The sequence below is a fragment of the Leptosomus discolor genome, chromosome 3 (genome assembly GCF_034619465.1).
Source record: "Leptosomus discolor isolate bLepDis1 chromosome 3, bLepDis1.hap2, whole genome shotgun sequence".
In the NCBI taxonomy this organism is placed as follows: Eukaryota; Metazoa; Chordata; class Aves; order Leptosomiformes; family Leptosomidae; genus Leptosomus; species Leptosomus discolor.
The window spans coordinates 79,973,923-79,990,130 of NC_141393.1; the positions used below are offsets into that span (position 1 = coordinate 79,973,923).

The following is a 16,208-nucleotide window of genomic DNA, read 5'->3' on the forward strand; positions in this document are numbered from 1 at the left end:
AACAAGACCTGCTGAAGTCCTTGAATTGACAGTTGATTTGTAAGGGAAAAGAGCTGACAAGGCACTACTTGGTGAGGAGCACACTATTCAGCGATTTGCTTCGTCCTTGTCAGAATTTGCAGCCCATTTTGCTTTTCCAGGTGCTGCAAATTCTGTTTTTCTTCGGGTTCTGAGAGTGGGGTGGGTCCAGTATTTAGACAGCATTTCTTTTGTTCTAACTAGTTAATTGTTGGATAATTTTAGCTTGAATATGCGTTACTTTTATACGAATACTGTGTGTGCACTCACTTGCAGCATATGGTTAGGTGCACTTTGAAAATTAAAATAAAAATAAAACTTTATCAAGTTAAAATTTGAATATATAAAATAAGTATTTTATGTGTTTCCTGTGTGGAGAGAAGTAAATAATACTGCTTGTTGGGTTTATAGAATACAGGGTAGTTCTTCAGGTATGAAAGTATTTGCAAGATTAACACCTTTGGTTCCCTTTGAATTTTAGGGTAAGGTGGGGAGGAAGATTTCATAAAACCACAGAATTTTTAAAGTAAAAATAGTTATGGGTTTGATATAATGCCTGAAAACTTCCTCTTAGTGTGAGTTTTGTTTTCCAAAAAACCTGAACCAGAATGTTTTGGAGTTTGTGGTTGTGTTTTTTAATAGGAACAAGACAAGTATGGTGAGTTGAGGGCTACTGAATGTCTCATTGACTTCTTCCATGCACACATAAATGGTTTTTCAAAAGGAAGGATTCCTTAGACATTGCCAAAGCTTCATGTTTTTGTCCCAGTATTTCCCATTCTTTCTCCTGATGTGTCCTGTTCACGTACACACCTGCAAATCTGACCTCTGCTGTCTCAGAGGTGGAGCAGAGCTGCCCACTAAAGCTGGTAGATGTTTGTGGTAGAAGGAATGCTCTGTTGTGTAAGCAGAGAATAGCTAATGTTCTATGCTTACATTCAGTGCCAAATCATCTTATCCTTTAACTTTTCAGGGTCATTTCTGTTTTGGCTTGTCTTACTTTCCTTTCCAGCCCCTTTGTCCGTTGGGGTCAGATTCTTCTGTTGTGAAGTTCTACTGGACACTTCAACACTTTGTTCCCGTTGGATGCTCACATCTGCTGTCTTTGCTTGCTTGACACAGACCTGCAGAACCAAAGCTTCACTTCTTGCTTTTTATGGGGATTTTGGGAACCTGGTTACAGGTGGCAATTATCAAAAACCTCCCTGTGTGAGATCTTGAGGGGAGGGAGATGAGGGTAATGGGACAAAATGTCTCCAAAAGAGAGGCCATTTCTCCAGTATTAGAGATTAATTAAACTCCAGTCCTTCAGCTTCTGAGCAGAGGAACTGAAGTGCCATATGGGATAGGCATAGTTGTATCATTATTTGAAATTACTTGTGGGTTCAGGACCTTATTGTTAATGAATGACTTCCCAGGTAAACTTGAGACCAAATTCCTGAAGGCCCCAACCAAAATGAGTATATGTTATTTTTCAAAAACTTCCTGAAAACATCTTTCTTTTCAGGATGTTTTCTCTTTGGGCAGAGGACACTGGATGAAGTGGAAAGTTTCTTGAATTACTCCTGCCATCACGTCCAAATTTCCTCTCCCAGCTCTGCTGTTTCCTGGTCTCTTTTGTAAAGATTCTGGAGCACCCTGTTCACTCCTGCCAAGTACTATATTGCTTCCTCAGCTTGCCTCCTGTCCAGATGTGACCGTTTATTTTCCCTTCCACCCCTTTTATGCTTTAATTAAAAATTCACTTTCCATGACTACCACCAGGCATAACAACAGTATATTGGTACCTACGGCTAACAACCAGCAATCCTGCAGATAAATGTGGAAGTGACTGTTTTATTTTCAGCCTCTGAATGAAGACAGGTAGAAAGTGCATAGCAAAAAGACACTACAATTTTAAAATACCCCTTTCTTCACTTGCACTTAGGTGCTTATTTCTGGTAAACACTTTTCTTAATCAGGGCGGCAGTCATTTTAGAGGTCATGTTAAATCACAATAAATCAGAAGAGAACATGACAATGTTGTGCTAGGACAACTGTCTTAAATTTTTAGGTCATGATAGACTATTTCTATATCAAAAGTTTTACCAATGGTATATATGCTGCAAGACACCTCTTAATCTGTCACTGTCTGGGTGAAACTACCATTTGTAGCTGTATTTCTTCCTTTCAGCAAGAAGTATTTGTCAGCAAAAGATAATACTGCATTGCAATTTCTCCTGTGCTGTGGTTTGATAGGTATTTTTATGACAGGTTGTGAGGTACCTGCTGGCCTCTGAAAGTATTGTGGAAGCTACAGTCAGTTCTTCACAACTCCTCTTCTTCCATACACTTGCTATCCTTCTTAATACCTTAGAACTGCTTTGTAACACTTACAATTTGTTCTTCTTAAAGGCGCTTTCAGTCTTTCTGTTCTGTAGCTGAGAAAAAGTGTAGACCCAGTGGATTTTTCATGGCTGTTCTGGTAATAATTTGACACTTCTGTATTTAAAGAATTTCAGCTGCTACTGCAGACACGAGTTCACTTAGCACAGAAACATAAATGAAATTAAAATCAAGTATCCCTAGCGTTTGCTAACCAGCTCCGATAAAGGAACATTACTTTTGTGCCCACTTTTTGCCACTTTTATGTGCTAAGGTTGCATGTTCGCAGAGTTTTGTTCTGAGCTTGTGACTCACTGGTGCAAACCTGTCAAAATACAATCGATTTTGATGGTGGGAGGTGGGGAGGGGAGGTGAGTGATCAATTGTAATACAGGATTATGAATTTCTGTTAGTTAGCAGAAAATCAGTGAAATTGAGTAGAATATTCCCAGTGTAGTTAAATGTCACATAGGGGAATATTTTCATAACACTCACTTGCAATATCCAGTGTAGAGAGGCATTTGATGCAATTTGCTTCTTAAATTGGGGTAAGGGAATAGACAGGGAGGATAGTTCTTCCTCCCACCATCATCTCATTCAGTACTAAAGCAAAGGATTGACTTCCCTGTGCTTCAGTCCAAACACACATTCCTGAAAGACATATCAGCCGGGTGACAGCCCTGCTTTGTGAATAAAGTGTGCCTAGATTTACATGAATTTCAGATTAATTGGTGGAGTCTGTGATTCTGCTGAGCATTTGTCAGTCTTTTGTGAATGTGCGTATTTATTTTGCAAGGTTAGATTATTTTTGAACACTTAAAAATTTGCTAAGCTGGATTCTGAGTAACTACAGGAACTAAAGCACTGACTGTAAAGAGATGCCAGCTGAAGGTGTAAGTCCACAGGTGACAGCACACATATAAAGAAGTTTGTGGAAACAGTGACTTTGGATAAGGAGTATTCTTGCTGCCCAACCGCTAGTTTGACAACATTGCAACAGTCTTGGGAATAGAAGATTTTAAGAAGGACTTTGAAGAATAAAGTTTTGGCTCTAGGACTCCCAAATGTTAAGGAAAATAAAAGAAAAAGAATGAGGGTGCCTACTCTGAGCCTTTGAACAGGTTGTAGAGGCCACTACTGTATGTGGTGCAGAAGCAGAAATTGATTTGGAAAAGGCAGAAAAAATAGGGTAGATCTTTCTGCTGTGATAGGTAAAATGGAGCAAGTCGTGGGGATGCAGAAGATTGAAGTGGTAAAAGTAAAGGGCTGCAACATTCTCTCTGCAGGGGCATTCTGAACAAATATGGATGAATTGAGATTTCATTTAATTCAGAGAAAAGTACGTTGTATCTTTTCTTGGGTTTTAATCACTGAAGAGTCCCTACTGTTCTTGTGTGAACTGCAGGTCATTAGGCAGTTAGTCACAGCAGTTTGCACTTGTTTCCACTAGTGTTTGAATGACTCATGTCCATGGTGTTGTGCAGCTGTAGACAGAAGGGTGGAATGGCCTTAGGAATGTAGTAGGAGCATGTGTGTGAAGCAGAAGCTGCTGGAGGATAAAATCACTGAATCTTTTACTTAAGTTTATAGTACACATAACATCAGTCTGCAGTACATATACTTAAACAGAGCATGTCTAGCATGCTCAGACTTGCACCTTCATACTTTAGTAGCAGTGTGTTTCTTAAATCTGCATAGATGGAGAGATTTCAAAGACACAAACTGAAGAAGGCATTTGATCCCATCTTGTCTCTTTATAGCAGTTCTGTCTGTGTAAGCAGCCATGCAACAGCTTGGTGCATTTTCAGTTTCTCAGGCTACTTGTGAGCCTGTGTGTCTTCATTCTGATTTGGTGTTGGCATTGTTGGCATTGGCACTGTTGAGAAGATTGTTCTTCTCGGGATCACTCTTTCAGTATCGTAGAAAGGAGATGCTTTTGAAAATGTCCCCGACAAAGGTACTTTAAATTAAACGAACAAACATAGTTTCATGCGTCAGGTAGTGGCGATGTGTCCTAATGGTTTTCCCACAAGTGCATTTATGAAAGTGTGGAGTAGCACAGAACTGCTTCAGGGCCATTCAGCAATTTCCGTCCCTGTGAGAATATCTATATGATAGCTGAATGATGGTGAGGATTTGGGCATCTCTGATAATGCTGTTGTGTCTACACTTGAGTTTTGTTAAAGTTATCACAGCTAATTTATGATTGTGGCTGATATGTCTGTGAGGATGCTAAAGGCCTGGAGAATTGTTTGTTACACCATCCATTTTCTAAAGCCAAAATTTTCAAAGCACTTTTGTCATGTGGATGGTGAAGGAAATGTAGGTCACTCCTTTCCCTCTCTCTTCTGCTTTTCTTGCTTTATATAGCAGTAAATAGACGGCTTTGTCTTAGAGCTTTTCCAGCTCTTTCATTTTCCTTTGGCTTGATCTGTCCTAAAGACTTTTTTGTCCTGTACCTCACGGTGGGAACAGTGGAGTCTGTAGCAAGACTAGTCTGCAGGAGTGGAGTTTGTAAACGCAGGCCATAACAAGACATGGTCGCTGCCAAAGTAAGCAAGTGAAATAGATGTTAGCCTTATTGCTCAGGTTTGTTCTTTTGGAGCATGTGGCATATGCAGTGCTGGTAGACTCTTTGCCCTGAAAGATTCCACTTGCAAGCAAAGAACTAAACTGCAAAGTTTTTCAGAAGCATGTGGTGCTGGCACAACTTCCTGCACATCATTTGAATGTGAGAGGAGTTCAGCTATGCTTAATGGCTTCGCTGAACTGATCAGGAATGGGATTTTTTTTTTTCCCCAATCAGATTGCAAAGTGTTGAGAAAGGAAACTTTTTTTCTGTTTAGAAACTTCCTTTTCCTTTTTCCTCTGTGCTTCACCCCTGTTTTCTCTTCTATGCTTGTACGTATTTTATGCGCGTACAGTTACAAAGCTGCCTCCTCTTTGTGTATTGGCTACGACAAAGTTTCAAATGGTCCAAATTCTATTTCCATTTAATTTGGCGGCATTGTTATTGTTATGGTTTTGAACTAAGCTGGGAATGGAACTTGAACCTTGGTAAATACTGGGATAATATGAAACAGTAACCTGTGATACAGCCTGAACAGCTGAGCACCATCATTTAAGGGCAGGGCTAAATAGTGGGAGGGCTCTGTTTTGCCTCTGTATAGGTATTCTGGATTAAAAGGTGTTAAGAGAACCAGGCTAAAAAACAAGTATAAAATAGTAACAACTTCGTTTCAGGTGATATACAATTCCATTGAAATCAAACCAGAAAATTTTGTGACTGTATTCTGGGTTGGTTAATCCCAGTGTAACCCAATTTCTGCATGTCGGAAGCTGCTTACTACATTTCCAGTGTTACATCATCATAACAACTTCCACCAAACAGGTTTCTGTTTCTAAATTTACGGGGCATGTGTTGTCCATGTGGCAAACTTGATTGCTCTAACAAGCTCCTGGATCCCTCTGTAAGTTTGCAAGGTTTTTCACTGTGCCTGTTACATGTTTGTATTTAAGGCAGCACCATGTATGTCATCCCAGGTTCTGTAGAAAGCATCCAGTCATGTACTACAGACTTTTAACCTGCTGGTACTCAAAACAAAAACAAATATGCAAAAACCTTTTAAAATGTATGTTTATTTTTGTTTCTCTTTATGGAAAGAGTTGTAATTGATCACAGGGTCTTCACTTAAGCTTCTGTGCCCTTTGCCATCTGTATGTATAGAAAACCTGCAAACACATCTTTTTAAAATAAGGCAATGACTTGATTATCTGGCTTTCCAATAATTGTAATGTTGAAATTATGATAATTTTGAGAACTTTTTCAAAGAGTGCAAGAACCGTATTTATTTTTCCAAATGTAAAATAAAACATTCTGCTTTTACAAATCTATGAATTCTTTGCTTTGTTTATATAAAAAGTGTATGTTTTACTTTCTGTTTTCTTCTGTTAGCAGTGTCCTCTCAATGCTATCAGTAGCAGTAGCTTAAATGGGAATACATACAAGCAAAGAGATAAAATTTAGAAGCCATTGGGAGAGCTCTCTTTTAAATTTATTTCAGATGTTTTAGGTTGTATGCGAGTATATTCAGCCATCTGTTAAAATTCAGGATTGTTTTTTCGTTGCTTAAAACTGTATAATTATTTCCCAAATTAATTATTAGTGGCTCCACTACCTGACCTTCTAGAAGAAATTAGTGATTTTATGTATTTGTTAAAAGTTAGATAGCATAGGCCATCTAGCTGTAGCACACAGTTTTTAACTAGGTTTTTAACATGACCTGGTAGCCTATTGCTCATATGAATGCATCTCTTCAGTATTAGATTATATTTGGACTCACCTTTTTTTTTTTTTTTTTTTTTTTTATGTCCTTTGTTCCTCCCTCCTTGGCTGATTTTCTTACAGAGATCAGAATATTCTGGATCCTACTTTGGAATATGTTAAGGTAAGGTACCATTTCTTACCCTCAAAATACTCCTTTTGATTACTGCCAGAGCATTTCCAGTCATTTGTAGTTAAACAGTGCTTCAGTCTTTTGCTACAGAAAAACTAGTCGTCTGTGTCAGACTATTTTCTGCGTGCTTCAGTGAAATACTTGTGGGCATTGTGCTTTGGGAGTAGGTTGCATTTTTATATAGGGGCCTCTTTTCAGTTACATGGTGGCTACCTAAGATCTTGCCTTTGTTAACAGATTGAAAGAATCCGTATTTCTTTGGATTCTTCTTATGAATTTCTGGGGAAGTAAAGAAACACATCTGAAAAGGTCATAAAAATGCCAGATTTAGGTTTATGGTTTTAGCAATATATTTACTAACATTGCAGTTAAAAATCCACTTCTGGTCCAAAAAGTAACTGGAATCCTGGCAGAATTGTAAGTTCTGTTTTCCTTTTGTACAAGATTAGAGTGCTGGGGAAAAAAAAGGTGTATTTTGTTAGAGTAAATAAAAAATACTGTGGAGCATTCGTAAATTTTATTCAAAAATCAGTCCTGGGTTGGCAATATAGAAACTTTGGAAGAAGCCTTGGGGATGTGATTCTATACAGGGAGTCTCCTGCAGTGCTGTAATTTTCACTGAATTAGTGCCTTTCAACATGTTTTGTTTAAGTGAATATTATTTCTCAGAACCTTGAAAGAATCTGGCTTCTATATCATGTCTCTCAACAATGGACTGCTTTAATTACTGGGCTTTGTTCCCTGTCTTTTATAAGACCATAATCTTCTGAAGAGTGTCTGATAAACACAGGTTATCCTTGAATGTAGGATATTTCTGTAGCTATTCATGTGGACAGCCTGAATTTCTCGGACACCTGAATTTCTGCTTCAGGTTAGAGTTTGGGTGAGGAAGAGACTGAGGAGAGCCAGTCAACTGGGTTCTGCTGCTAGAACTCCTTCTGTGGGTGTTCATAGTTGAGGGAAACAGAGGGGTGTCCAGGTTAGGGTTCAGGCTGATCGAAGAAGTAAACTAGGAAAATGTGATGCAATGTTGAGAGGGGGCTGCCAGAGGAAAGTACTGAGAATTAATTTGCTTGACAGTGAGGAGGGGTCCTCTGCTGGACTTTCTGCCAAGGGTTGGGGTGGGGGTAGGAATTAGGGTTTGGAAGAAGAGAAGGGGAAGAACAGAACATGAAGGTCCATGGAAAAGGGGCTGCCAAAGGACTCTGAGGACTGCTGCTGGAATTCCACTCTAAACAGCTCAGTGTTGCAAGGTCCCTGGCCTCAATCCCAGTCTAGAGTTGGGATATGGTGAAGTAGCAGAGACAGAGAAGGCCAAGAACTTTCTGAAGAGTGCTGTACAAGAGGGGATGCCAAAGGCAACAAAGTGGTGGACATGTTAATTGCTCTATTTAATTTACTGAGTACCTTGCACTGTGCTGTACAGAGTACCTTGTTACAGTTTTAATGATAGGGCCAAGTAGAAGGCAGGGGTTTCACGTGCCAATTCATCAATATGTGTGTCTTGTCTTGTTGCAGCAAGTTCTGTATTATAAATGTGGTTTCTGATCTTTTCAACTTTTCTAGTAGAAGCTTGTCTTGGACTCATGTCAATAGCAGTGGTGCTAAGCTTAGTTATTAAAACTTTGATGTTGGGGAGGAAAGCCTGGGGAAAAGAGGCTTATGAGGGAGAACAATGTGAGGGTTATGAGGGTTACCATCCCCTTGTTTTCTCCTTCCTCTTTCAGTTTTTCCTGTCTGTATCCTGCCTTTAGTGAACTGTCAGTTTGGTCCCCAGTATTGTAACAGGGATTCTAGACCAGAAATCTACAACTTTGAAAAATATGCAGAAATTGCTTTCTAATAAATATAACCCCCCAAAAACCATTTTTTGGCTGTAAAAGGCCAGGTTACTAACAAAACTGATTCCAGAAATATATTCTTATGCAAAAAAATGATCATTAATGCCAAACAAAGGAGGTCTGTCATCAATAATTTGTTACTATGACTGTAGAAGTTGAGGCTGAATTCATAACAACAGGATCTTGGAACCCCCTTTGTTGGCTTAAGTTTAAGTGACAATGTGCTCATTATCATCTATAACTTATCTTATGGTAACTATTTTATTAAGTGTTTATGAATTTTCCATCTCCTTGAATAAATTATGATGGCAGTGCTAAGTTGGGTATAAACTGCAGAACACTAACCTACTCAAGTTACAAAACTGAAAGAATAGATTATTTGTAACATCTCACTACGCTTTCACCAACAATGCCATTTGTGTAAGTCTGACATATAATGTGTGCATATTTAGTTTGAGCAAGCAGATATGGTGCCAATTGGATAGGCTTTGACAGATGTTGCCTGTTTAAAAAAAAAAAAGCCTTTAAACGAAGGAGAGATAGATAGTAAGAGAAGAGGGAGAAAACAACAAGTGCACTTTGGGAATCCTATTTTGCTGATTCAGGATACCAGAGTTCTGAGAGAGATTCATGTTTCTGTTGCACAGGGAAATATAGTTAGTATTGTCCCTAGACAGGGAAGTGCTGATTGACTGACTGAAAACATGTAGACTTGAGTACTAAGCATGTATGATGCATCAAGCATACATCAAAACTAGAACAAGCTAATTGTACGCTACGCCTTGATACTGATTCTTGTTTCTCTCATCTTGCTGTTCAGACTGTAGAAAGAGAGACTTTGGATTAATTTGCCTTGTAAAAAACTGTGTCATCTTGAAAGAGGTACATGGCACAAATTTAAGTTGTATTGGGGTAGTCTGGCTGCTGGTGATTCTACCCAAGAGTTACAGTCCCAAGCAAAGTGCACTGTGGCAGGGCCCGAGGGCCCTAATTGGCCTTAGGTGCCCTGAGTACCCTCACTTAGATCCTCCACCCACACCCACTGAGCAAGGTCTCCATTTAAGCTTAGACTGGAGCCTTCAGGCCCTGCCTGCGCTGTGCCTTAGGTGTGCCTGCCCCAGCCCTGTTCGTCAAGTGCTGTGTGGGAAGCCCAGGACCTGGAGCCCGGCCTTGTACTTTCCCTGTCCTGCCTGAGGTTCAGTGGACTGAGAGAAGCCCTGTTGGTGCCGTCACCCCGCTCAGCCTGCTTGCGCCTTGGTGCTGTGGGACTGCACCTTGTCGGCGAGTGCGTTGCCCACCCTGTGCTCCCAGATCACCTTCCCGTAGGGAGCAGCCCCGCTCTCGCTGCTCCCTGACGTGCTAATTGTAGCTGGCTGTTTTGTATGATCAAGTATGTGCCATCCTCATAACTCCTCCACTTCATCAGGCCGCACAGGCATGCCTAGTCTCCTTCCGTTTCCAAGACAAGCAGCTGATTTTAAACTATCTACATTTAAAAAGTAATTTTAAAAAGGGAAGCTGGGCACAGAGCTGATCCTGCAGCGTCACAGTTGCAAATTAGCACTGTTTCTGCAGTGATGCAAGCATCCTACTTGAGTTTCTTGTGAGTCCTGTAAGAAAGATAATTAGTACTTGTTCAGAATGTGTTCCTGCTAGGGAGTGATCAACATCCCCTCAGAACTGGACCATACTGTAAATAGATTGCGGAGAATTCGTTGAGGAGAAGTAACACTGTTATTTTTTTTGGTTCAGTGTGCTCTGTTTCACAGTGAAAAGAATATCATAATGTTTATTGTGGAGTAGTAATGACAAGCAGGCATTGCTGTATAGGGCAGAAAGACTGATGGTAAACCTAGAAGCTGAATGTATCAATTTGCTTTTTATACAAACCTTTTCTTGCTAGAAGCTGGTGACTAAAAGTAACATAAATAATTCCTTGTATTTAGAAATACTCTGGACAGAGGAAAGCAAAATAAATTGGTTTTTCTCCTGTTTTATTCTGTTCAATATACAAGACAGAAAGCACTGATTATAAAATTAATCCTCTGAAGGCTTTTAAGAGAATGCTCTCTATCGATGCACTGTGGTTTCTAATACTTTAAATTACAACTCACGAATGGCAGTTTCCTGCGTCTTGAATATTGATGTATTAGTTCATTCAGTATATAAAGAGAGCTAATTATGCAAAAGCAAGTTCTAAGAGAAAAAAAAAAGTAGTACTGATTTGCTGGAGTCTGAGTACTGAAATGTCCATATGGCTTCAACCCTTCCTTTGTCTTCACAGTGTTGCTGAAACCATGGTCACAGTTAAATGGCTCTTTCAAAAAACCCTTTTATGGTAGAAGTGAAAACAGGCCAGACTGCTTTGAGTCAGGCTGCTAACCAAGTAATGAAAGAGATTTACAGACACAATAGCACGTTGTACATTCTGTGAGATTCTTACAAGTTTTATGAGCCAAATAATAGATCCATTGGTAGTCTCAGCAGGTTCTTCCCACACCCTGAGTCTGCACATCCACAGAATAGACTCCTGCAGGGGAGAAAGGATCAAGTGCTGGCAGATTCGAGTGTGTTGGAGAGCTTCTTGTGAGCCATTTTGATCAAATTCATGTGAACTGAAGATAGCTTTCTGTCCCATTTCTATTCACTATAAATACTTTTAACAGAGTCTTTTAACAGAAGTCTATGCTGTAATCATTAAGGCTGTATTAGGGTGGAAAGAAAGAAAACCAGATTTCTCTCTTCCTTTCATGGAAACCTTCCCAGCATTTCCTGTGGGAATAGTGCTAAAAATTAGAGAAATACTTATCAGCAATGAGTTGATGACTATGATTATGGCCTGAGGTTTTGGAGTTGTGTCTTAATCCAGTAGCGGAAAAATTACAATGACTTATGACTGATTGTCTGCTCAGCATGATCATGAGGGACGTTTATATTTAGATTCAGACTTGAAAAAACGATCACTGGTCTAAGGAAATAACAGCTGCAGAAAAACATTAATCCCTTGTGAAGTTCTGCTGAAGGTTTCTTGTTTGTCTCAGCCCCATAATGTTAATTTTTTCCCTATTTTTACTTCTCCTCGATTGTGTTAGAAAGCAGTCATAGAAATTATTGTCATTGATGGTGGCTTTTGTGAGCGCAACTGAAAATAAAGTTTTGATGACATTCCAAAGTGTTGGTTGTTATGTGTAACTTTGCAAGACAGGACAATATTTTGTGGGTTTAATTCAACTTCAAGGAACTTTGATCAGGTGATGAGGTTTATTGATGCACAGTTTGTATAGTTAATCGCACAAATTCATAATGTTGTGGATGCTAATCAAATATATGTGTAAGTGTTTGACTCTCATCATTCTGATGGCTGTGTCAAGAAGTTGGTAAGGTAAGAATACTATCAAAAGTGAAGTGTGTGTGTGTGTGTATGTGTGTGTGTGTTTGGGAAAGGTTAGAAAAAAATCTGTCAGCCCAACAAGTAATCACAGTTTGGGAAAGAATTCTTCCTGATGACATTGAAATTTCATTGCAAGGAGCCTTTTATAGACATGGAAGTATATTAAAGAAATCCCCACCCCACCGGAAGAGTTGCCAACTACAGTCTATTACCTGTTCGTGAGCTGCTGCGTGTCACTCTCCTGTGGAGACTTGCCTGTTGAGATGCAAGTTGTGACTTGTGAGCAGAAAGTTTGTTGGGTTACTGCATTGTCTGGCAATATTCTACATTACATATCTGAGCTTGGAGGAGTGCCTGACACTAAGGCACCAGATGATCAGGAGGTTCTTTTAGAATCTGTAGCTGGGTTTTTTTTTTTTTTCCTTCCCTTTTTGCAACTGCAGCAAGGGCAACAGCATCACAGAACGTGGAATTATCAGATGGAATGTATTTTGTTGAGGAGAAAAGAAGTATGTGCGTGCAGCTGACTTGGACAAAAAGAGATGTGTAAAGTCATTACAGATTTGTCATCCAATTTAAAGATTATTGTTGGTGTCAGTGATGTTTCAGTTAGATATTTGCCATTTTTGCCATGTTTCTCCACTTCACAAACCTCACTCCACAGCAGTTGCCTCTTGTGTGCAAGCTGTGTAATTCAGAAAGAGATGATCCTATTAGAGCTAATCTAATGTTAAAAACATATGTTTATCCATCTTATAACGAAAACTTCCAGGTTTGGTGCTTGCTAGGTAGTTGCTAGTTATACACTGCCCTCTGCTGGAGAAAAAACACTAAGTGTATTATTTTTTTAATCAAGTCATGGCTATTAAAATCATATTTTTCACAATTGTTTCATTGTAACTTTTATGGCGATAAAAAGTCTGTAGCCTGACTGTTGGAGGTTGGTTGCTTTTTTTCTCCACAGGCACAGAATGGGGGGCGGAAAGGTTCCCCCTCTCCCTGCCATTAGGTTATAGCAGTGGGTCCTAGAGGGAACTTGAGAAATTTCTTTGTAGGGGTGTCAGTGAGATTGTTATAATAGATGTTCTGATTGGTTCAAAACCTCCAGCAAAGGAGATTCTGTAGCCTCCCAAGGTAATCTGTTCTACCTCCCAAATTAGATTAGTCTAATTGTTAGTGTAGAAAAGTTTTTCCTAAAATGTGATGTAAATAATATTTTTTGTACATACAGGTGATTTTTTTTTTTTTTGTCCATCTGTCTTTTTTGTTACCTTGATTTAATATTCTAGTGGGATAAGTTTTGTCTGTTGCAATAAGTTGGACAAATCATCTTGTCTTGCACTTTTAATCGTGTTCTGGTAGTAGTCAAGTTTCAGGTAATACAATTTTTTTCCTCAGCCTTATACCAGACTTGTTTCTTGCAACATGTGCCCTTTCTCTACTTAGAAGGGGCAACTATTTCTTTAAGTACATATGGTAGTTATTCCTACAAGCTTTCAGCAGCTTAGGAAAATTCAAAAAAAGACTTAACGAGTTACAAATGTAGTTGAAATTCAGCAGCTCTCAAGTAGTTAATTCCTCTAAAATCGTTATTAGAATCTTGCCCTGTTTATTTGGAGTTAAAGAAAACTTGTTTTGTTTGATAGAAGGCAGTTATCTGTAATCAGTGATGGAGTCTTACACCTGTTTCAGTATTTTCTCACGTTGAATTTTGTCTGACCAGCATCTGAAAAGATGTTTTGAGTCGGCAGTTCTGTAATCTTTTGGATGTAAAGTGCTGAATAAAATCTTAAGTTGGTGTGTGCAGTACATATGCAGGAGATGTGATTCAACCACTCTGCAAGACAGTGCACTTTTCAGTCTCCCCTCCCCGTTCATGTTTGCTAGTAGAGAGATTCCCAAGTTAGGTTGTTACTGTTTGGGACTTTTTGTTCTTTCCCAGCCCCCAATGCCTGAATGACCTGATTAGCTCTAAGATCTGGGGGGGTTGTGGGTTGGTTTGGGTTTGGGGGGTTTTGTTGTTGTTGTTTTGCGTTGTTTTTGGTTTTGGCATACTGTGAGGAGGGACTTTTTTTCTTTGTGAATGATAATCCTTACATGAATTCAGTCAAGTGGACAGTGGCTTTCTAATTATTCTGGCCTTTATTGTGAAGTCTTTTAGCAGTGGCTCTTGCATTCTCTTCTGCTGGTGCTGAAGTGGAGTTTAGGGTATTTTGCTTATGGAGCATCTTTGGTAATGCTGAGTATGCTTTGGTAAATCTAAAATGTTGGTAATTCATACGTGCATTCTCTCTATTTGCATGCTAAGGGTTCATCTTACATCTGTCCTATCATGAATTTGACCCTGTTAATGTCTGTATTCTACTTCTTGTGTTACTCCTCATTAACTCTTAAATTATGTCTGATCTGGAGACATCAAAAGCCACTACGTGCACTGAGCTTTGAGTTGAAAACTGGCTGTAAGAGTTGCTTTGCACTGATTTCCTTGGCACCAGTAGTAGTACTAGTGGCAGTAGATACTTAGTTGATCTTTTCAAGATCTTTATTAGATGATCAGTAACTACTATCAAGCCTTATTCACAGATGAGAAACATAAACTGGAAAGGTCTGAGTGAACCACAGGATAGAAATTTTGAGGCACAAAGAAATATTCTTATTTTGTCTCTTGCGATCTTGTGAAACTTGCATTTGAATGAATTACCCTTTTTCTCATAAAATATTTATGGCTGTGGCTCTCAAATGCTGATAGTTATATATTGCTATTGATACTATCCCTAAGTCAAAATGACGGTGTCAGGGAAAGGAAATACTAGTAAATGGTGACATGCGTTTACTTTTCACAGGAAAGGAGAAGGAAAAAAAAAAAGGTGGTTTTTACTTTTAAGTCATTGTCTTGTTCACCTTGGTTCTTGATCTTTTTCTGTTGGAAACTGAGTTATTGCATCTTCTATCGTATTCTGTGATCGGTGAAATGACTGATCATTTCTGGCAAACAGTGCTTTCCTGTACTTAATTAAGCCAAGGTGTAATCCTGGACCCAATCATCGCGTTGCAGCTGGCACTACTGGTATTGCCTCATTTGCTAGAAAAGAACATGCCGTTTCCCACAGAAGCGGTACCTGTGGGGAAGAAAGGAAGGTGCTGAATTATGGTATTGCCATGCCTAATTTTTTCTACCTCATCTGTAGTGAACATTTTGTCTATCTTGATAAGAGCAACCCTATGCATATGAAGAGGATCTGAAGATTTGGGTGGAGACTAAGCAGTGAAGTGCATGAAACTTAATCTACTTGTAAAGTGAGTTTGGTTTACTTTCCATTTTCAGTTTCTGTGCAAATACTTGCATCATTTGACACAAAGAGAAGAAAAAGATATCTTTCTGTCTGTGTGATGTCATCAGCTGGAATTCTTACAGCTTACAGTAGGCTTTTATATACATATATATATATGTATATAAAAGGTACGAATGTCACACAGAATTTTACTCTTTTTTTCATGTGAGATATTTAAACTTAATAACCGCAGAGATCTGACTACAGTCTACCATCTTTTGTGTTGATCTTTTCTTACCTGTTTCTGAGCTGTCTCTCTTGTGTGGAATACTTATTTTTCTATTCATTTTGGGCTTTCTATATTGTTCCACAGAAACTGTGCCTTAAAGATAATAGTTACTGATGTGGTTGGATCCTTTTCAGAATTTTGAAGACTGACTAATAGCAAAAGCTGACTGGGACCTGAAAATATTTATATTTAACTCCTTCATAGCAACACCTTACTGAAGTTTATTTTTAAATGTATATAAGCATATGAACCACAAGGGGGAGTGAGCATATAGCTTGTGGCAGGCAGATTATTAATAACCATTTCAAGTACTCTTACTGATAAAGCCTGTGGAGGTAAAGCTCCTAATCTCTTGCAGCTCTGTTTGTAGATAATTAGAGTAAGACTGGTACATTGTGTGTGTCTGTACATCTTGCCTGGTTTTGGAGACATGCTGTTTAGATATGGTTTGGCCTGTGGAGAAGGCAGCAGACATGGAAACCCATGTTTGTACATGGGTTGGCAGACAGTAGATGGAGCTCAAGAATATGTGTGTTAAATTTTAGTAGATCAATAAAACCTGCTGGTGGCTTCTTA

General features: G+C 39.0%; 1 protein-coding gene across 1 annotated transcript in view; it reads left to right on the forward strand.

Moving 5' to 3' along the window:
• The window catches only part of BCAR3 (BCAR3 adaptor protein, NSP family member), a 74,615-nt gene that overhangs the window by 30,552 nt on the left and 27,855 nt on the right, over positions 1–16,208 (forward strand). Inside the window, exon 4 of the mRNA XM_086462742.1 lies at positions 6,791–6,830. Coding sequence (XP_086318868.1) covers positions 6,791–6,830 — 40 coding nt within the window. The remainder of the gene's footprint in view (positions 1–6,790; positions 6,831–16,208) is intronic.